General features: G+C 43.8%; 1 protein-coding gene across 4 annotated transcripts in view; it reads right to left on the reverse strand.

Moving 5' to 3' along the window:
* The window catches only part of SPIRE1 (spire type actin nucleation factor 1), a 579,327-nt gene that overhangs the window by 376,034 nt on the left and 180,870 nt on the right, over positions 1–22,423 (reverse strand). For all 4 annotated transcript variants that reach the window (XM_078687482.1, XM_078687481.1, XM_078687480.1 and 1 more), the window contains exon 3: positions 40–270. In XM_078687482.1, coding sequence (XP_078543608.1) covers positions 40–270 — 231 coding nt within the window. The remainder of the gene's footprint in view (positions 1–39; positions 271–22,423) is intronic.

Here is a 22,423-nt window from a genome sequence, read left to right on the forward strand (position 1 = left end):
TATTAATCTCACAGAAAGTAGCGCAAGTATCCACTGTACCTTCATGACATCTTTAAACGAGTGTTTAAAGGGCACTTCCCCCTTTCCACCCTCTTCTTCCTCTTCCTCATCCAGAGCATCATAGCCTTCATCGTTGCTCCCATCGGGCTGCTCAGTGTTGGTCATGTGATCAATCAGCTGCTCCAAGGGCGGACTGAGATTCCGCTCCTCGTTCTCCTTCAAGCCATAGTCGAGCGCTTTGTAAATGATCATTCCAAGTGACTCAATAACCTGGAAGAGATATTAAAAACAGATATGAATTTACTTTAGGCACAGAAAGCAAAATCGGCATGCTGTGTATTTTCACTTGTATATTAGTTTACAATGAACTTCAAACCAAAATTAGAAGATGACAAGACAAATGAGGTCCGCTAATGAACACAAATTTAACTCTACAATCCCTAAAACAAAGTGGTTGAAGAACGAATTTCCCACAGAAGAAAAGATGCAAACTGTCACAACAAGGACACATTAAGGCCTCCCCGGCAGTATGCAAGGTATTTAAAAGCCACCAGGGCACATAGCTGGTGAGATTCAAAGCTCGGGACCCCAAGAAGGTGAATGGCAAGACAACTTCACTTGACAAACTAAGTGTCGGGAGCATATGTAAGGAGGGGCCGTTACGGATGGCACGGTTAACCTGAGAACCATCAAAATGAGCATTACTGTATTTGTTTTGTAGTGTGTGACTACAGGAATCACCCTACCCCGAGGCCTTATGGAGTTAAACAATATACGTTAAATGTAGGTCACTGTGAAGGGTTTTTTGGACACGTGTGTGCGTATGGAACCACTGTTACTTCTCTTTACAACATGTGACATTTTTAAGTGTTGTTAAAAAGTTGTCTGACAAATTATAAGCGTGACAGTGGGGTGATCTCATGTGTGCACCATGTGTAGCATGATGTTGTACATTAAAATGGACATGATTATGTGCCCAGTGTGAAAAGATGCGATCAATGATCTCTAATTTTAGGCAATACAGAGGAAACATTCCAGAGTGGTCTGTATTAACGTTCATGCTCCATTTTTGTAAATGCTATAGTGTGACACCACTAAGAGACTAGAAATTTTGAAATACCAATCAAAATAGAGTAAGGATTAGATTAGTCTTGGTCCTGAAGAACGCCTGCTGACCCTTTAAGGCAATTGAGAGGCTGAAACATGTTGACCCCAATTTGATGGGTCTGGCTATTATATCCAGTCACATCACTCTGTTCTTAACCTTGCCTAAGGACCTCAGATTTAAAAGAAAAAATACAGACAATAGGATCCAGCAGACAATTTTATTCAATATAATCGCTCTTAGAAAAGTGATCCACTAGCAAAGTGTGTCGAACCCACCCACTCACACTAGGTGCAGCGGAAGAGGATTCGATGATGAAGTATGCTACAGATGGTACTTATGGGTGAGGATCCTAAAAAACCATCTAAGAGATGCCAGGATCTCAGTACCCACCACCTGTAGCAGGTAGAGCATAGAGAACAAGGTTAACCCTCCAAGATTGTTTAGGCTGTACTATATTTGGGAGGCCGAGGGTACCCTTACATTTATATCTTTTCATGCCACCTAAGTATGATACAGCTACTTATAGCTAGTCATTGCCTTGGGAATGGACCAGTAGCTGTTGCTTCCATTCTAAAACGGTGGGGCGAGTATTTTGACCAACTTACAGGTACTGTGAGAACCCTGCAAAGCGGTCAATCATGGTCGTTATAAACAGTGTTTACAATGAGCCAGGATTGAGAGTTCTGGAGTTGAGGCTGAAACCAAGGCAGTGCTAGTCTCCCACACTGCCTGCAAGTGAGTTTAAAAGTGGGTATTATTAAAAATAGACCAGCTTATTTAACCACTACCTCGTGTTCCTCTCCGGTCCTGCAATCCAAGGCTCCAAGGCAGCTAGGAGTCTCAGAGCCACTTCCCAAACCAATCCTGACGCTGGTCTCATGCTCAGGCCCGGACTGGCCGTTGCGGGCACCGGGCAATTCCCTGGTCGGTCGCAAGGGTGGGGGCCGTTTTTGGGCCCCTGGGGGCCGTTTTTGTGACAGGGCCGTTTTTGCAGCAAAGCTGCAAAATCGGCCCTGTAACAAATTCGGCGGAAAAGCGGCCCTGGTAAAGAGCTTGGTGGCATCCCCCCCCCTCCCCAGGGGGAGGAGGGGGGCCGGCCGAGCACTTTGCCAGGGCCGGTTTTGGTTCCCAGTCCGGCCCTGCTTATGCTGCTGATAATATTAACCAGTATGAGAGAAGCACCAGGATTGGTTGGAGCGGGCTGCCTCGACGCTCCCTCGGGCACAGGGGCCCTGTGCCTGCTCTCCACTCAGCTGCCTAAGACAGCTGGGTGGAGAGGTTTAAAATGTGCATCTCAGGCAGGCCATTGCAAAACAGCCGGCCAAAGTGACACGCACAGTTTATACTGGAGCAGAAACCACCAGTACTCCCTGCTGCCAATCAGAAACAATGGCACTGCTCCCACATTCGGCTCTGGCTGGCTGCTTGAAATATAAAATGGCAATAAAATCTCGTTATTACCATTTTATTTTTCATGTTTACTGCACTGGCAGTGGCAGGGGTGACGCTCCTCCACCCTAATGGAGGAACCGTCACTGGCAATGGACCGAAATCTCTGTGCCTCCCCTATTTAATAGGAAAGACACCCATAACCCATTCTTAAAAAATTGATTGGTGAATAACGTTTTGAAAGGACAACACAAAGAACAGAGTTGTGAGTGCCGTGGATCGGCACTAAGCCAGGGAAAACCTACAAATCCTAGGGCCTGCGTCACAATAAATACTCATTCATTTACAACTGCTCGGACTCACAGATGTGGATTTAGGAATTCCAGGGATTCACATACATTCCCGGTGGTCAGCTTAGAAAGATGAACCAAGGTCAGCTTTAGAGGCTTACTGGAATGTTAAGTGACATAAGCAGCTAGTTTTGCAACATAGGTTCCTATGTGCAGACAAACTCCACATTGAGGAAAGGTAGTCCACTGTGCAAATACATTTTGTAATTATTTTTTTTTAGGAACAGATTTTATTGTGTCAAATAGCAGATACAATGCAGAGCACTGTAAACCAGATTAGCCACAGCATATATTGCCGAATAGCGACATTGACATTTAGATGACGTATTTCCAAATGTGCATTTTAATGATTCTCTTCACAGGAAAATATTTTTTTCCCATGGAAAAATATGTTTGCCGGAAGAAAAACTTCTTACCCAGAATCCTCTGCGCAGTCTGGAGTTGGTGTATCCACCTTCCGAGCCTGAAGGCACAACTAAACAAACAGTTTGCTGAAGTGAATCTCCAAACATTTCCAGGGATGGAAACTGTCAGAAAGAAGTTATTGAATCGTAATTTTTGGGCTTTAATACAGCTAAATTGTACGCGGAGGTTTAGTATAATTATGCAGTGCTAAAAACATTTAAGCATTCCAGGTATTCTTTGAGGATACTTGACAGCTGCAAAAGGATCCATTTTCAACCATACACATTGACTTATAGCCACAAATGGTTGTAATCAGACTCCTAATATTCTCAATGGGTTTCCTGGTCATCACTTTCACAGCAGACAGAAAGTAATGACATTTACTATGTACACATGAGACTGGCCAAGTTAGTCACAGGGAAAACATGTTCCAGTGTTGTGGAAATCCAATGCACCATCCAGTTCTCCAGATCTACAGCATAGAGGACCTGGGCAAGAGTCAGCATCTTGAATTTGTACTTCTGGTGGAAGGTATTCCGGACCCGAAGATCTAAAATCAATCTCAGCCCTTCATCTTCATTGGGCACCAAAAGGTACTGAGAGTAACACCTCTAATCAATGGGTGAAACGTTCTAGGGGCAACCCTACCCACTTTTACAACACATCCTATTTGCATTAGTGCAAGCTCTCACAGAGTGGTCTAAGGGAAATCCTTTTTCAGGAGGCGGAGCTTCTGTTCCAGGCAGGGTTGTAGTTAGGGAACCGAGTAGGCTCCTACTCCTAAGCTACCCCAAACTGGATCTGCTATTGAAGATAGTTGTTGAATAATTTTACCAGCTGGTCCAAAATCAGATAATTAATATTTTAATCTATTCTCTAGTTTTCTCACAGGACGGCCAGAGTCCTCTACAGTAAAATTAGCTTTTGCGGCTAGACACTACAGGGACATGGTAACATTACATTTCTACATCTTCCACTTTTATATGACATGCCCCATACCTTTTAGGCCTCAAGGCCCACATAGGGGTGACTTATTAATATTTAAAAAGGCTTAACCTCGGTCAAAGGGGTAATTTTAATAGTTTGGGATGTAGGTTTACACTGCAGCAATCAGACTATATTGGTATAGTTGAAGCTATGTTTTCCTCATCACATTAGTAAATGGCACAATACGTGCTGCAACCCACAAGTGACCTTCGACTTTCCATGCCGTCAGTGTGGTTTCTACGCTAAATATTATAGCCTTATAGGAGAGTTTGATATGCCAATCAGAGGGGAGCCAATTTGTTCATGTTTTAGGAGTCAAAGCACATACACCAAACAGCAGCACCCCAGTGTGAAGGCTCTATAAACCAGCAATACAATGTAACTAAAAATTGAAGAGACCACACAAAAGGGGGCCATTTCATCTTAGAGACTGTAGCAGATCCATGGGGCTGAAGGCATTCCATGGGGATCCAGTATAATCCGAAAAAGGTGCAGCATCGCTTCCTCGAAGGCTTCATTCAGCTGCCGAGTTGATGATTCCCACAAAATTTAGGGTACATCAGATCAAGCTGAGGAAGTAGAGTGGAGTCAAATAATGGCAACAGAGTTGGGTCACAGACTGCATAACCTCACCCTGGAGTAGGAGCACGTGGAATCCAACTTGGAATTGTTGTGCTTACATCAAGACTTGTCTTTCAACTTCATCTTCAGGTAAGTCCAAAACATTGGGCTGGATCGAGAGCATTTTAGGGAGGGGCCCTGGGACATCGGCCGTGGCCAACCTTGCTTCTTATGATCAGAAACTTACGCCATTGCTTCAAGCTTCCTGATAGCATTAGGGTGCATCAGGGAGCACCTGCTTCAGGACTCAAAATCATGCTTGGTACCTACCCACCAAAGGCAGACGTTGTGCGGATCTGTGACCGACATTAGTTTCCTGCAGTCACAGCGCGCTTTAAAGCCTGTAGCCTACAGAGAGGGTATTTTCCTACACACACAACTGTGCTAAAGTTTTAGGAAGTCTGTTACTACCAATGCAAAGTTTGGGAGCAGAGCATTGAACAGGAAAAAAAAGAAACTGACAACATCCCACAGGGGTGGCGTCTCTATATGGCTCAAGACCATCTCTCCAGGGGGGTTGGGGAGAATTGTGAGACACCTGCAGAGTCCGAGAGCACAGTTTGTCAGCATGTGTGAATTGCTGCTGGCAAAATGTCTATATACAGTCTGGTGCCCAGGGGAACTGAAAAGGTGCAGAATCTATATTTATAAATATCTATCAGAAAAGAGGTAAGTACTTCTGTTTACCAAGTGCTTCAACATGGATTTACCATTAAAACTGTCTTGAACTTGCAATTCATTACAGCACTTTCCCACTACAGGCGGTAAAGTAAAGATAGTGGATAATGTTACAGACGTACAAAAGATTTCTTAGCAAAACTCAAAATGACATGTCCTTCTCAAGAAAGTAAGTAGGCAAACTTTGTTGTTTGCCTTGTTAATAATAAGTTAATTAACAGCAAACTGTGTACAGAATAGAGTTGTTACTACTTACAAATTATATATTGATATAAGCTAAAGGCCCAAAAAATAACCCGCTGACTGCATAAAAGAAAATGTTTGGTCGTACACTACCATAAGTAACAACTATGTACGCCTTGTTTTTTAGGAACATGAACAATCATTGCATGCACAAAGACACCGCATGAATATCCGAAGTTGGTACATTTCGCCACTTGCCCACATCCAAAGATATGTAATATCAACATTACTGTAAGGATGAGCAAAGAAAGCAGACTGGCAGACCCATTTCGACTTGAGCCATTAGCTTTAAGCGTGCACAAGCTTGTGTGGAAACAGCAGGGAATTGGAAGTGGTATCTTTGCAATGGGTGCCTCCCTCTCTCCACACCAAACCCCCATTGTACCCAAGTCCATGAATGGTGCTCTCTTTCGAAGTTTGCTTGGACTATCAGATGAAGTGTCAGCCAAATGGTTCAAAATAGGATCATGCTGGTGTTCTTACAACTCTTTACAAGTCAAAAACCTGTAAACCCAAGTGAAGGTGTTATCTCTCTGGATACAGCTTTCGTCCTTATCTGGAACAGCACCAACAAACTATATGGTCCACTAAAAGAGAACAGGTTCACAGAGAATTGTGCTTCTGTGTACCTGTGGTGCGGTCATATAAAATCCCCACTTAACTAACCACTAGTTGTTAACCAGATTTAGGGCATCTTATTAGTACGCATTAGATGTGACTTCTCTACGAGGTGTCCTACATACTTCCAATCATAGATGCTCCTTTCATCGTACAATTCGGACAGTCTAGGGACTGGCTTTGAAGAGAGGGATAACAAGGTGTTTGCTGCAGGAGACAATGGTGACCAGGTCTCTTTTGCACACGCACGCCTTATCTTGGGCTCAAGCGGAGTACTCATCGCAGATCTTTTTCTGTTGTTGATAAAAGTACCCGTGCTTACAACTTGACTTCACCTCCAGAGCAGGATCCTGGCATTCCACCTTAAGGTAATGAGTCTGGCACTTGATCCACAAGGTGAGCGGTGTCCTGAGCTTATAAGGTACATGGTTTGGAAAAAGAAGGGAAGCGACTTTGGATGAGCATTGGTCTTCCTTATTAATAGTGACAAAAGATGGCAACATATTGCTGCTTACTGAAAAGCAACAGGTAGTGAGTGAAGACTACGAAGTCACACTCCTATCAGAGCCTGAACTCTACAAAGAAAGAAGAGGACTCAACGTTTACAGAATTACACTTACTATAAAATATATCCTAAGAAATCAAATAATGTATGGTAACCAAATGTGAAGACACCAAGGCACTGGGCTAGGAGAGGCTTTTGTTTTTCAAGTGGAAAAACTTTTCTGCATACCCGTGAACGGCGAGACATTGTCTGCCTGCCACGATATAGCATTATGTTTATATTTATGTATTTATTTTTGTATAGTCATAAATCACCGTTCGGTCTCAGAGCGCTTGCGAAAGGCTGGACTAGAGATAGTCTGACAGGGGATTTTATATCAGTTTAAAAAAGCCAAGTTTTAAGATTTTTACTAAACGTTTTATGATTAAGGTCAGTTCTGATGGACAATGGTAGAGTGTTCCAAGTGGTGGGACCTATTTTGGAAAAGCTTCTATCCCCATTTCTGACCGTCCTAACCTTTGGGACTCTTAAAAGGTGTTTGTTGGATAAACGGAGGGTTCTCCCTGGACAATAACCCTGGAGTTTTCTCTGCAGGTATTTGGGAACATGTCCGTTTATAGATTTATGCACCAGGCAACATATTATAAATTTGATACGTTTTCTTATTGGGAGCCAATGTAGTTTCTTTAGACATGGGACAGAGGGGGGGTGCGAGGTGGAAGATCGAGGGTCAACCTCGCTGCTGAGTTTTGGAGGGTCTAGAGCTTGGTTAAGGAGCTTTCGTTTACATCAGCAAGTAGCGCATTGCCATAATCAAGGCGACTGATTATAAGGCCCTGAATAAGGGGTTTCCGGGAAGCAAGTGGAATCCACTTGAACATTTTTCTGAGGCTTCTCATTAGCCCAATGCTGATGCGAACAACTTTATTTATATGTGGGGACATGGACAGTTTAATACAAAGCTACCCCATCCAGGGGGAAGGCTCCTCCTTGCACTGCAAAAGAGACTGCACGAGTCTTATTCACTTGAATGCTTTTTAATAAAGTTTTGTACAACTTTGGTTTGTTTGTGTATTGTTTTCCATTTCAACACATTCATTTCATGGTTGTAACAATTTCGAATTCATCATGCATTTGCTGTGACATCAGGTACATATATCATCATCTTTTCATATATCCCAATGCATTTCGGGCTTTCTTGCAGCCCTTCGTCAGGGGGTTACTTATTGCGTTGTTTTCTCAATGCTGATTACTGTGTGTAGAAGATTTCTCCGTGTGGTGGTGAATACCGCTAACCCTCCGTGGACTTCACGGAGGGTTAGCGGTATTCACCACCACACGGAGAAATCTTCTACACAGTAATCAGCATTGAGAAAACAACGCAATAAGTAACCCCCTGACGAAGGGCTGCAAGAAAGCCCGAAATGCATTGGGATATATGAAAAGATGATGATATATGTACCTGATGTCACAGCAAATGCATGATGAATTCGAAATTGTTACAACCATGAAATGAATGTGTTGAAATGGAAAACAATACACAAACAAACCAAAGGTGTACAAAACTTTATTAAAAAGCATTCAAGTGAATAAGACTCGTGCAGTCTCTTTTGCAGTGCAAGGAGGAGCCTTCCCCCTGGATGGGGTAGCTTTGTATTAGACTTTGTAATTCTACACGCTGTTAGGACCAGACAGCGATACCTCCCTAGCACGCCACAGATCATAACCGTGATCACCAGCATTAAACCGAGCAGTGCCAGCCCCAAAAATCGCCATTGTTAGTTGACATGGACAGTTTGTCATCGATGGTGACTCCAAGGTTCCTAACTAAATTTTTCGGGGCTGGACATGGGCCTAACGACGGAGGCCACCATTCATTCGTCCAAATTTTATTAGCCATGCCAAACAGCATGATTTTCGTTTTTCCGGCGTTTAATATTAAGTAGTTGTTTGTCATCCACTCACGGACGGAAATCATGCATTGTTGAAATCTAACTTTAGCTTCTAAAGGGTTGGGGCCTAATGTTATCAAAATCTGGGTATTGTCAGCGTATGATACCGTATCAAAGCCATAGGCTTTGATTACCTTGGCCAGTGGTGATAAATATACGTTAAATAAAGTTGGACTCAAAATTGAACCCTGAGGGACACCTTTATCGTTTTCCACATAAGGTGAAGAGAATGAACCAATTTTGACCTTTGACCGTCTCCCTATTAGTATTAGGTAGCTCTGGATCCACCTGTGTGCGGGACCCCCGACACCAATCTCATCCAGCCGCCTTCACAGAACGCTGTGAGAGATGATGTCGAAGGCCGCCGACAGGTCCAATAAAATCTGGATGGCAGACTGCTTTGCATCCATGGCCAGTCGGATGTTATCAACTACCTCCAGAAGGGCGGTCTCGGTGCTGTGGAAGGCTCTAAAGCCCGATTGGGAAGTGTCCAATAGCATATTGTCCTCCAAATGTTTGGTTAATTGGATATTGATTAGGGACTCCATTATTTTGCCAAACAGTGGTAAGAGGGAGATAGGACGATAGTTTACTGGTTGCTTCGGGTCAGCATTATTCTCTTTCAAAATGGGTCTAACCGTTGCTTCTTTCCAAGACGCAGGAAAGGTGGCTTGGGCTAGTGATAGATTAAAAATTGCCGTTATTTCAGTTATCATGGCAGGGGCTATTTTTGCTAAAATCTGGGCAGATGCAGGATCACTTGGGGAGCCTGATTTTGCTTTCTTTAATTTGTCGCTAACTTCTTCCTCGGTGAGAGTATGAAATTCTAACAAGGTTTTAGACAAGGATGTTTGTTCAGGAGTAGACTTATTAAATGAACTTGTGGCATTGTCCTTAGCATTAGATTGTTTAGTCCCTTTGGGAAAGGCCTTATGAATATCATCTATTTTGTCCTTAAAGTAGGTGGAAAGCTTGTCGGCCCACTCTTGGGACTCAGTGGTGGGTGGCTGGCCAGAAGAAGGATTAGAAAATTCCTTTACTATGGATTATACCTCTTTATGCGAATTTCCCGCTTGTTCAATTCTGGTTCCTAGATAGAATTTCTTCGCTGCAGCTATCTGGCTCATAAAGTCCTTGTGTGCAGTTTTATATTGTGGTTTATCCATAGGATTCTTTGTTTTACGCCATTTACGCTCGGCGGACCTAGTGGTCTGTTTCACTAGTTTTAAGTCTGGTGTGAACCAGGGAGATCTTGTGTTGGGACATTTAGTTAGCTGTTTTGGGGCTATGTGATCTAATGCCATGGTGATTGCTTCATCTAGGTCTTTTACCACCTTATCTGGATCAGCATTATGAGTCACAAGGGGAGGCGTAAAAGCGCTGGTAAGAGAGTCAGAATTGATTTTGTTCCAAGCCCTACTCATTTTTACCTTCTTTGGGTGGACAGGTTTGATCACGTTCACTCTAATGTTGAACTTTATTATCACATGGTCCGACCATAGGACTGGATAGAGATCCACAATCTAAATTCCCTGGGAGTTAGTGCATAGGAGGTCTAAGGTATGTCCGGCCTTGTGCGTAGGACCAGTTTGTAGTAGCGTCATGTCCAATGCATTGATGCTATTTATTAATTCAGGAGGTATGTATATCTTGCCTCAGCTCAATATGATGATTAAAATCTCCTATTAGCAAAAAATTCTTGCAGGCTAAGACATGAGGGGCCAGAGTGTCCAATAGCTGAGTGGCGAAGTAGGTTTTGTTTTCAGGCGGTCTATAGACAAGCGCTCCTTTCCAGGATTCCTTTTCGTTTAGATCAAGGGAAAAGATGAGGAATTCACCCCATTTAGTAATTTGCGTGTCAATAGTCGAGATTTTTATGGAGGATTTGTAGACTATTGCTGTTCCTCCTACCCTCTTGGCGGTCCTGTCTAGTCTTAAGATACTACAACCCATAGGCAGAGCTGTTGCTAAGTCCGGGAAAGATGTTTCTTGGAGCCAGGTCTCCGTGATAAAAAAGAGGTCTGGTGATTCTTGGTCTAATAGGGCCCATATTTCAAGAGAATGTGTGGGGAGGGAACGGACATTTCCATACAAACATATAAGATGGTTAGACAAGGACAAAGGTACGTGCTTCAGGATGTGCCTATTACTGGAGGAGAGGGAGGTATTTAGGGAAAGGAGCTCTAGTCGGCAGTATCTGAGGGTGGCCATAGGGCGCTTTACTTCGAGGAGCGGGACTGGCTGCTGGCGCTGGTCTGGCGCGGACAGACGCGGACGGGCCTGACTCTGGAGCGACTCAGGCGCGTCGCTACGCGCGTTCGCTGCGCGCTCCGCCTTCTGTGTGTGTTTATATTCTTCCCAGCAGCACCACTAGACCGCCGCCTACCCGGAAACAGACTTTCCCTCCACTTCGATCGGGATAATTAGCCCGCGGTGGAACGGGGAAATGCCGGGGCGGGGCTCAGCGTGCAACCGGCAAGCAGCAACAGCAACAGGAATTAAAAGGTGAAAGACGGCGCAAAATAAAGAATAAATGTTAAAAATGCTCTTAAGTCAGCTTCTGAGTGTCAACAGCTAGCGCTAGGTATATGTCAGGCAGTCTCATACCCCAGTCGCGTCCGCTGCGTGCTCCGCCCTCTGTGTGTGTCTATATCCGTCCCAGCAGCACCACCAGACCGCCGCCCACGCGGAAACAGACCCTCCCTCCACTTCGATCGGGACAATTAGCCCGCGGTGGAACGGGGAAATGCCGGGGCGGGGCTCAGCGTGCAACCGGCAAGCAGCAACAGGAATTAAAAGGTGAAAAACGGCGCAACATAAAGAATAAATGTTAAAAATGCTCTTAAGTCAGCTTCTGAGTGTCAACAGCTAGCGCTAGGTATATGTCAGGCAGTCTCATACCCCAGTCGCGTCCACTGCGCGCTCCGCCTTCTGTGTGTGTTTATATCCGTCACAGCAGCACCACTAGACCGCCGCCTACCCGGAAACAGACTTTCCCTCCACTTCGATCGGGATAATTAGCCCGCGGTGGAACAGGGAAATGCCGGGGCGGGGCTCAGCGTGCAACCGGCAAGCAGCAACAGCAACAGGAATTAAAAGGTGAAAGACGTCGCAAAATAAAGAATAAATATTAAAAATGCTCCTAAGTCAGCTTCTGAGTGTCAACAGCCAGCGCTAGGTATATGTCAGGCAGTCTCATACCGCAGTCGCGTCCGCATTGCTCATTTTTACACAGACATTACAACCTAAAAAACAGCACTGACGTTTCTAAAAGAAGTGAAATTGATGGATGAAGGTCTAACAAGAATCTGAGATACAATAAGTCTCCTTGTCTCTGTCAGAATGAATAGAAATAACAGTTAAGGGCACCACAACAGACACTGACTCTTTAAAAGGCATCAACAACACATAATGTCGGGGAGGAACAAGGAGCCCTTATTTCAACAGCAGGTCAGCTGATGTTTGGAGTGCATGTCATACTTATCTGACGAACTCTAGGGATTTGATCAAATGTTATTGTGAAACAGCTATTTTTGTAGACGCTGAAAAGTCTTGAGATGACTTTGTAGAGTTTATTCGTCCTTGACATAGGCGCAAGCAAGGCCACATAGTGACCAGGTACACTGCAGAGCTTCAGATGTCCAGTTCTTGATCTAGTAATTCCTGTGAACACATGTTGTGGTATCTGAATCAGCCTGTGAAATCCTTCTCTCTCTCAGACATACAATAGACATCCAGCAGAGGGTTGGTTCAGCATAAGTAGCTGTGTCCAACAGAAAATGCTACTTCCCACAGTAGACACCGTTCAAGTCCTCGAATTATGCGTTGCAAGCCACATGTCAGCGGGTAGTTAATAAGAAAAGTTACTAAGAAAATACTGACTAACCCACAGTCTTAGTAGGTGAAAGTCAAAAGTACAACATAGGACCATGGGCCTGATTCACTAAGGGAGGCTGGATAAACATTTTATGAAGCCCACAAACAATCCCAATTGTACTCTAGAAATTCTAATTGTCTATATTTTAAGGTGTTAGTGAAATGTGCCAGCTACCTTCTAAGCGAAAGGAATCAAATAGAGACCACTTGGGCACAAACCAAGACCGTGTTCCACAGGAAAACACGTGGACCCATATTTATCATTTTCTTACGCCGCGCAATGCAGCAAGCCACCTTGTTGCGCTGTGTGAAAGAGAAAGAGCAGGAATGCACTGTATTTAACATTATACAACGCATTCCTGTCCTTTCCTAGAGCTGGCACACTTATGGCTGCCTAGTGCCAATGCAGACACCCTTGTATCATGGTGCAAGCGTGCTTGCGTTGTAGGTAGGATTGTTTATGCGCAGGAAGGTACATCTTCCTGCACAAAAACAATACTGAGAGGCATTTTCCTCTTTCCATGAGTGCAGCAGAATGCAGCACACATAGAAAGAGGTAAAAACAAGGAGATATTTCTCCTCGTTATACCTCACCTGGGGAGGCATAGTATTTTGACGCGTTCCAAGGTCTACCACAAATGGTAAATCTGGGAATGGGACAAAATCTATGGTTGGATACGTAGGAACACCCACGTTCCATCAATGGAATGCCTCCCTGGAGCAGAGTAACGCAAGTCTGTGATTTGTGCTGTACTGAGTTACTTTAGATCTATCAAGCCATGCAGGGCCATGCAAGGTGGCCTTGTGTGGCCTGATAAACCTCACTTAGGTTTTGTGTGGGCCTTGCAGCCCCTTGTGTGGCACAGGGGTCACGCAAAACCTTGATAAATCTGGCCCTAGAATTATTAGGTCTATCGCAGTGTCCAAGAAGGAAGTTCAATTGCCGTATCGGTGCTGTTCTCAATACTAAGATGGTCAATGCAGGGGCTAACCATTGACTACTTAACTGGCTTTTGTAGTCAACTAGTATTACTAATAACACCAGGGGCATTGTATTTATACAGTGCTACAAATGCCTGACTAGGCCACGATATACTCCAATGTTTACTGGCATCCTTATGGACTGAATAGCTAAAAAGGTGCAGAATATAGGCTGGCCCATACGGGAGGTGTTGGGTGAGTGTAGAAGGTGTTCAACGTTCAAACATTGTGGTGCATAAGATTGACGTGCTGCAGAGTGTGAGAACAGATGCAGCCACGCGTACCTGCTACTTTTAAGAGGCTTCCGCATGCTATAGGTTATTCAAATACAGACATTGTGGGGATCAGTAGACTGCACCATGGTGCATGCTATAGGAAGTTCATCCAGAAGCGAAATAGGGCAAACCCTTGAAGGCACTTTAATGCAACCTTAAAAAGATACCTGGATTTTGAGAGAATCTGGGGATCAAAACAGTTAGCGAAAAGCAGGCATCAGTTTCTCAAAAAATCTTCAGTCTGCTAAACTGGCTATGAAACGTAGCAAGCTAAGGCTGCTGCACGAAGAGCACCCTGCAACCAACAAGAGCCTACCTCTCTGAACGGCCAACCCTAACATATATCTGTTTGATCTCGCATAACATTCTGAAATGAAAATAAGGAGGTAGTTGATGTATACGTGTATTGATAAGATGAAAGCCAATCTTAAGAATTGGAGCCACTGCACCGCGGAGACAAAGGCAGTTCCCACTTACTTGAGCCAAACAAATTCTCCGCCTTCCTCCGGAGCTTCCTAGGCCGGTGCATATTCTTAGAAATACGAAGATGGGCTTAATGAATATGCTAACGCGGGATTACTGGTTACTAATTATCTTACCAAATCCCATTTCCTGTCGACTGAATCGTTGGTACCTGTCTTGAGTAAAAGGTAATCTCACAATAAAGCAATCAATTTAAGAACTTACACCACTCTAAATGACCACTGACCAAAATTAAGTTTTAAAGATTTAATATAAAGTCAAAGATAACTGAAGATACAAACTTCTCAAAATGAGATTAAGAAGATAAATCGGTATCACTATGAACATGAACTTTTTGAATAGTCTGAGTCTGAAGAACAAAATAATAAGTACAACTTCCAATAACATGAGCGTTGCCAAAATGAATACAAGTTGCAACCTCAAAGTCATTACAGAAAAGAAAATTAAGGTTAGTCTGTCCCTACACTATACTAAGTGACATCCCTACTTAGCAAGATCTTAACCCTCTAGGTGTCAGCCGTGGTGACTTCCTAAGAAGATCACGCACTTCTCTTTGTCTCTTCTCTGATAATGGGTCTCTCCTGATCAGCCTATCTGCCTACCCATCCGCTTCCTTAGGCTCCCCAAAATCATCTGCTCTGCTCTCCTCCCGGGTCACTTTCCCTAATACCAAATCACATTTCCAATAGAAACGCCCCTTGGGACGCCCCTCACGTGGTACATCTTTGCGCGGTAAACTCCATGATGGTACTCTTGAAGACCCTCGTTATAGTTGACCTTGGTTCCCAGGCTCCTTCTTCCGTGCGCTGATACCCCCTGAAATTCCTGGAAACTCCTACAGGCCTGCGCAAGGCGCCACTGAACAAAGTCCCTTTCATTCGAGCTGATTAGGACCCTCGCACCTGCATACAGCTCATCCTGCAGTGGGCCTCAAATTCCAGACTCCACCATATCTTTGGTCATAAAACACTCTCAAAGCTCCATGCTGGACACCTCACGACCTCTCCTCTAACGAGCACATGGCAATTTTAAACTACATGACATTATCTGCTCCGGCCTACTTGATTTACATGCAGCAGGTCCCTGCACTCTTAAAACGTTAACTTGATTTAAACAGCAAACATTCTTAACTAGCATACGTTTCTAAAATAACACATCTATAAAGCATATACTTTTAACCCTAAGTTCAATAGTACATTTTGGAAGAACCATGTCAACCTTATCTCACGTAAATTTAGCAGCACGTTCAGGTTTGCTGTGAATTGCCCTAAGGCCTACACATAATACTGGATTTTCAAAGTTACATTTAATTCGGACATGATTCTTTTAACCTGAGAACATGAGGTTTTCACATATATTCCAACATTTCTACATTAATCTCACACCGTTATGATTATAGTTACTCTACTTAACATTCTATACGTTTCACTACTGAATATAAAACACTCGTGTGCAAAACATGTTTAAACTAACTACGTGCTTGTAAATATGGCGTACTTATACATTTTTTCAAACTCGTGCTCTCTCAGTCCCCCCTTTGATGACCTTCAGGGGTCATCATCACCAAGACACTAAAAATGTAGAACCTTTTAAAGTGAAGTCAGGACAGTACCACTTCTTTTCATACTCTCTAATGCTTTCAGACTTTTATATTGAGTGTCCTGCATCGCTGTCAACTCTTCTTCCTGTTTCTTCATAGTTCTCTGCAACCTATTTGCTCTATAACATTGATACAAACGCACCAATCCCCACAAAGTGATTACACAAATCACTACTATGATGATGGGCTTCAATATGTACCAAACGATACCCTTTCCTAAGTTGGCAAACCAACTTCCAACTTTACCCATTCCATGGCCTACTTTTTCCCACACATTTACCTTTGCCAGGTCCTCAATTTCGTAGTGTATGGCAGTGATGTTTTGTATATACTTCTCTAGAGGCTTTGAATTGTCTGGAATGTAAGTACAGCATTCCTGGACCTTCAAGGCCCTACAGACTCCTCCCTCTTTTGCTAACAGAACATCTAAAGCAAGTCGGTTCTGAAGAACCATTGCCCTAATCGATTGCATCTCCCCTTCTATCAGCATCAAGGATCTTGCAGTACTGGCAGATAGCCTATCTACGACTGTAGCTAACCTCCTGATCTTAATGTCATTCATTATCAATCCTAAGAAAGGGAATGCAGCACCTATTACATCTCCAACTACTTCTGCTGCACCCAGCCCTCGCTTCCATCTAGTTGATATTTCTTTCTTAGGCGTGTCTAAATTCTCAACATGATATATTTTAGGGAAGACAACAGCCAGATAGCATGATCCGTACCAATTATCTGGTAACTTCACATAGGCATATCTTCCACATACAAAATATACATTTGGTATTGCTTGCATCCCTTTCATGAAGTTCTTAGAGTAGTACTCCAATTGAAAGGCATGTTCTGAGTTGACTTGTCCTACATAAACGTTTTCATAATAGGAGTAACTCCTGTGAATGCACAGTTTCCCCCGTTTCTCCTTATCCAAAGCAATTGGACCAATACTACCTTTTCGTTGTTGTGCCCTTTCCTCCTTGGTCCAATCTGTTTCCCCTTGTCCTGATGCCTTCAATACCTTCTGCTTCCTGTATCTAGTATCTACCTGAGCTATAAACTTTTTCTCAACTTCTGATATTTGACAAGTCAGATTGTTGATTCGAGCATGTGAAGTATCTAACGTTCTCCATGGAATAAACCATTTGTGTAATCTGTCTTCGCTTTTGTAGTAGTCCCATTTGTTCAAATGCTTGAAATTCGGAACCTCTGGCAATGTCGAGTCGAAATTCGAGAAGTAATACTCAAATCCGTCTCGTCCATAAAACATACTTAACAATAAACTGCACGTTATTCCATATGTCAACGGGAGATGATGGTATCTGATACCCTCCTCCACTGAAGCTGGTAATTGCATACAGACATAACAATCCTTTACTTCCATGGCATCAACATATTCATAAAGCAATTTAGCATAAGCATTTGACTTGTAATTTCCCTGTGACTCATCCATGTGTAACCTTTTTACTTCTGCATCTAACAATGCTTTGTCTTTTTCATTGATGTTTCCCTTCTCTTTAATAACGGTAGTTTTCGGTGTTGACACTCCCTTATCCTCCTTAACTGTGGTTTCATCCCCTTCGTGTCCCGCTAGGAATGAAACAGTTACCACTAAAATTATAAGAGAAACCACTACTCCTAAAGATATAACAGCTATACATTTTGCCCTGCGGTTCGGGTTGCCAGCCTCCATGTTCTCAAACAGTGTAGTTTTCGACTTTCTTCCAGCATTCACTTCCTCTTCTTTTCGAACAAAGTCTTTCTCTCTTGCAATGTCTTTCTTTGAACACTTGGAAGCTTGACAATTTGTTTCCGCAAAACAGTTCAAAGTCCAGTAGAAAATAGACAACCCTAGCCCTTCTCCATCCACTAAAATGAAACCCCTATCACTTTTCTTCTTCCACTCGGCGCTAGGTTATCTTGCAACAAGTTTTTACAATTTCTTTGCAACAGTCTTATTTTCGTCTGAAGTTATGTATGACTCAAGGAGTGACACTACTTCTTCATAAATGTCCATCCGAAGTATCATTCCCTCAGGTTCTGGACAGTTCGTACCACAACATGGAAAGTCAACTTTTTCTAGGATTATTCTCCTTATTTCGCTCAAGACAAGTGGACGGACGAAATTGAGAGTTAGCGTTTTTTCAATTTCCACTCCTGGTACTATCAGTTCTACATCCACAATTACAAAGGGGTTCGTTCTAATCAAGATCACTTTCTTCACCTTCCCAGTTCTGCACCCCCTTGAAGACATTCGCAATATGATATTAGTCCACAACAATAAGCGCTCCTAGCATTTCTACTACTCGCTCAAGCATTTCCAAACGAAGAAGAGTTCCCTCCAATATTGGATATCGTGAACAACAAACTGGAAACTCAACTGTTTCTAAAATCAACTTTCTTATTCCACTCAGGAGAGCAGGATGAACGATGTTGAGTGTCAGCAACCTTTCGGTCTCCGCTCCTGGCAGTAGAAACTTTATTTGCACTGTGATGATCGGGTCAGTTCTGATCAGTTCCACTTCCCTGATCCTCCCTGTTCTGTGTCTCCCAGACATCTGCAACAAGGTAGGTCCAGTCGGGAGTAGAGTATCTTCTGCTAGGCACTCGCACCCTTCTTGATCTTCTAAGACCCTCCTCGGCTTGATCCTGGATATCTTCTTCTGGATCTGAGTCTTCGGATATAGGAGTAAGCGTTTCTTCCTGGGCCGACCTCAAACTTAGCCTTCTTCTCCTTGTTGGCCAAGTGGCAGCTCCAAGCCTTATTCTCCTATTTCTTGTCCTCCCACTTGGTTCTTGGTCGCTCCGATACGGATCTGAGTCTGAGTCGTATTCACTTCTGCTCTCTCCTTCAGTTGCGTCTTCTGTCTCACTGCCGTCCTGCCTTCGCTCTTCTTCTGAATCCGATGCGTTCCCAACTTCTTCTGACACCTCCTCAGCTGCCTCAATCCCTTTTTGCGACTCTTCTTCCACTTCCGGGCTTTCGTCTGGGATGGGAGCTGTTCCTTCTAGAGGTGCTGGAACTCTTCGAGTATGGGATGCATGGATCCAATTTGGCAGCCCCCCGCACTTCACCGCGGTGTTCGTTATCAGGATTACCTGAAAGGGCCCACGCCAGCGAACATCTAGGCAGTTCTTCCGGACGTGCTTTTTAACTAAGACCCAGTCCCCTGGGTTCAGGTCATGACACAGGTTCCTCGCTGCTGGAACTTCAGCCGCATGCACCTGAAGGGACACAGAATGGATGGCGTCAGACAGTCCTTTACAATAATCCAAGATCAGATCATCTGTAATATTCAATAGAGCAGTAGTTGGAACTGTAGGAAGTCTCATGGCCCTCCCCATCAGGATCTCGTGGGGAGAGAGACCTGTCCTCCTATCAGGTGTGCTGCGCATGCTCATGAGCACTAATGGAAGAGCATCTGGCCAACTCAAAGATGTGGATGCCACTACTTTAGCCAATCTATTCTTCAAAGTGCCATTCACTTGTTCCACAATTCCTGAAGCTTCTGGTCGATAACTACAATGCAGCTTTTGATCGATATTCAGTGTGGAGCACAACATCTTCACTATTTCGCTGTTAAAATGTTTTCCTCTGTCAGATTCCAAAGAGGCAGGCACCCCGAAGCGCGGTATCAACTCCCTGAGCAACAATTTAGCCACTGTGAGTGTATCGCACCTACGTGTAGGGTACGCTTCAACCCATCTGGAAAATACGCATACAATCACCAACACATACCGAAGGCGATTGACTCTTGGCATTTCGATGAAATCTAGTTGCATTCTATTGAAAGGCCCCCCCGACCTCCCAATGTGACTCAGTGTGACTGGTGTTCGTTTGCCTACGTTCAGTTGTTGGCAGGTAACACATCGCTTACATACTGATTCTGCTGCTATTCTAAATTTAGGGCAATACCAAGTTTGCCTAAACACTCTCATCATAGCATCCCTTCCTAGATGTACTGGACCATGTATTTCTCTCGCCATGGGATTAGCTAATTCTTCAGGTAACACAGCTCTCCCATCTGCTGAAACCCAAAAATCCATTTCACTTCGCACACAACCTGCTATTTCCCATGCCTTTTTCTCTGTTTCAGGTGCGTTCTCCTGCATTATTCTTAAATCCTCCCAAGTGTCTACAGTTTCTAACATCATACTTAATTCAGTCTTTTCTTCTGCACCTTCTATTTCCACCTTTGAGAAAGAATAACTTTGTTCCGCACAATAGCGTGCGACTTCATCAGCATATCTATTACCTTGTGACACAAAATCTGTATTCTTAGTATGAGCTACACACTTCACCACTGCAATGTCAACAGGACCTTGTAATGCTTCTATCAGCAATCGCACAAATTCTCCATTTCGAATGGGCGAACCAGAGGAGGTCATGTAACCCCTCTGAGACCACAACTGCCCGAAATCATGAACCACACCGAAACCATATTGGCTGTCCGTGTAGATGGTGACTCTCTTTCCATTTCCTGCTATGCAGGCACGAGTTAGGGCAATAATCTCTGCTACCTGTGCGGAATGTACTCCTTCCAGGCAAGCGGCTTCCACAACTCCAGTAATGGTACAAACAGCATAAGCTGCTCTCAACCGACCAGTATCGTCTCTTAAACATGAGCCATCAACAAAATAAATTTCATCGGGGTCAGTCAATGGCTCATCCACAATATCTGGTCTGGGTTTCGTGCATAGTTCAGTCACATCAAGGCAATCGTGGTCTTCACATCCTTCGCCTTCTATTACCGTAGGTAATGGCATCAAAGTAGCAGGATTCAAGACAGAGCATCTCCTGAGAGTCACGTTTTCTGCGGCAAGTATAACTTGCTCGTAACGCGTGAGCCTGCTATTGGTCAGATGCTGCGTCTTCGTCCTGGTCATTAACAATTCAACTGAATGTGGTACATACACCACTACTGGATGTCCCATCACAATACTCTCGCTCCTTTCAATGCTGACACCCGTTGCAGCAACGGATTTGAGACATCCGGGCAACGCTGCGGCTACTGGATCTAATGTAGCCGAAAAGTATGCAACTGGTCTACGGGCATTACCGTGGGTCTGTGCCAAGACTGACAAAGCACATCCCTCTCTCTCACAGCAATAGAGTGAAAATGACTTTTCATAATCTGGCATTCCCAGAGCCGGAGCACGACATAAATCGTCTCTCAGCTGTAAAAACGCCACCAGACATTCTTCATCCCATGGTACCGGATCACTCACCTCCTTGTGCGTCAGTTTCTGTAAGGGCTTTGCTTTCAGTGAAAAGTTAACTATCCACTGTCGGCAGTAACCCACCATTCCTAGGAACATTCTAACCTCTCTCTGAGTTGTAGGCGCATTCATTTTCATTATCGCCTCAATCCTCTCTGGGGACACCTTACGTTTCCCTTTTTCTAACCTGTGCCCTAGATACTGTACTTCTGTCAAACAATATTGCAACTTGCTCGGAGATACCTTATGTCCATTTTCAGCTAAATGATTCAGTAAGGCAATTGAATCTACTTTACAAGCTTCCTCTGTTTCTGACGCAACAAGTAGGTCATCTATGTACTGTACCAGAACCGAATTCTGTGGCAGTACTAGATTCTCAAGATTCTTCTTCAGCAACTGATTAAAGATGGATGGGCTGTCTGTGAATCCTAGTGGGATTCGACACCATGTTAAAACGCGATCTTCCATTTTAAAAGCGAAAAGGTACCGGCTCTCTTCATCCAATGGGATTGAAAAGAAAGCCTGACAAAGATCTATCACTGTGAACCATTCTGCTTGACATGGTATTTGAAACAATATCACTGATGGATTCGGTACCACGGGACAACATGAAACGACTATGTTGTTAATCTTTCGTAAATCCTGAACTATCCTAAACTTCCCACTAGGTTTCTGCAAACCCATAATCGGGGAGTTACAAGGACTGCCCACGATTTCCTTCAGTATTCCCTGCTGTATCATTGACTCGATCACAGGCTTTATTCCCGCAATCGTTTCCTGGGACAATTTGTATTGAGGCGTTCTTGGAAACTCAACATTTGGTTTTACCAGAATTTTTACCGGTTCTACCCCTTTAATCAATCCTATATCTTCTCCTGTGAAATCCCACACCTCTGACGCCACTGCATCTCTTAAGTCTTGTGGAAGATCTTCTACAGTCAGAGTAGGATATAGTTCTACACAGAATTTTGAATTGGCCACCTTAAAGGTAGCATCATCGTCGGTAGTCTGTACCTCCACTCCTTGTGGGGTGCAGTATATGGTGCAGTTCAATTTGCACAACAAATCCCTTCCTAACAGACATACCGGACTCGAGTCACAAACCACAAACTGATGTTCGTTCATATGATTGCCTATTTTC

Source organism: Lissotriton helveticus, chromosome 4_1 (genome assembly GCF_964261635.1).
Source record: "Lissotriton helveticus chromosome 4_1, aLisHel1.1, whole genome shotgun sequence".
NCBI classification, from domain to species: Eukaryota; Metazoa; Chordata; class Amphibia; order Caudata; family Salamandridae; genus Lissotriton; species Lissotriton helveticus.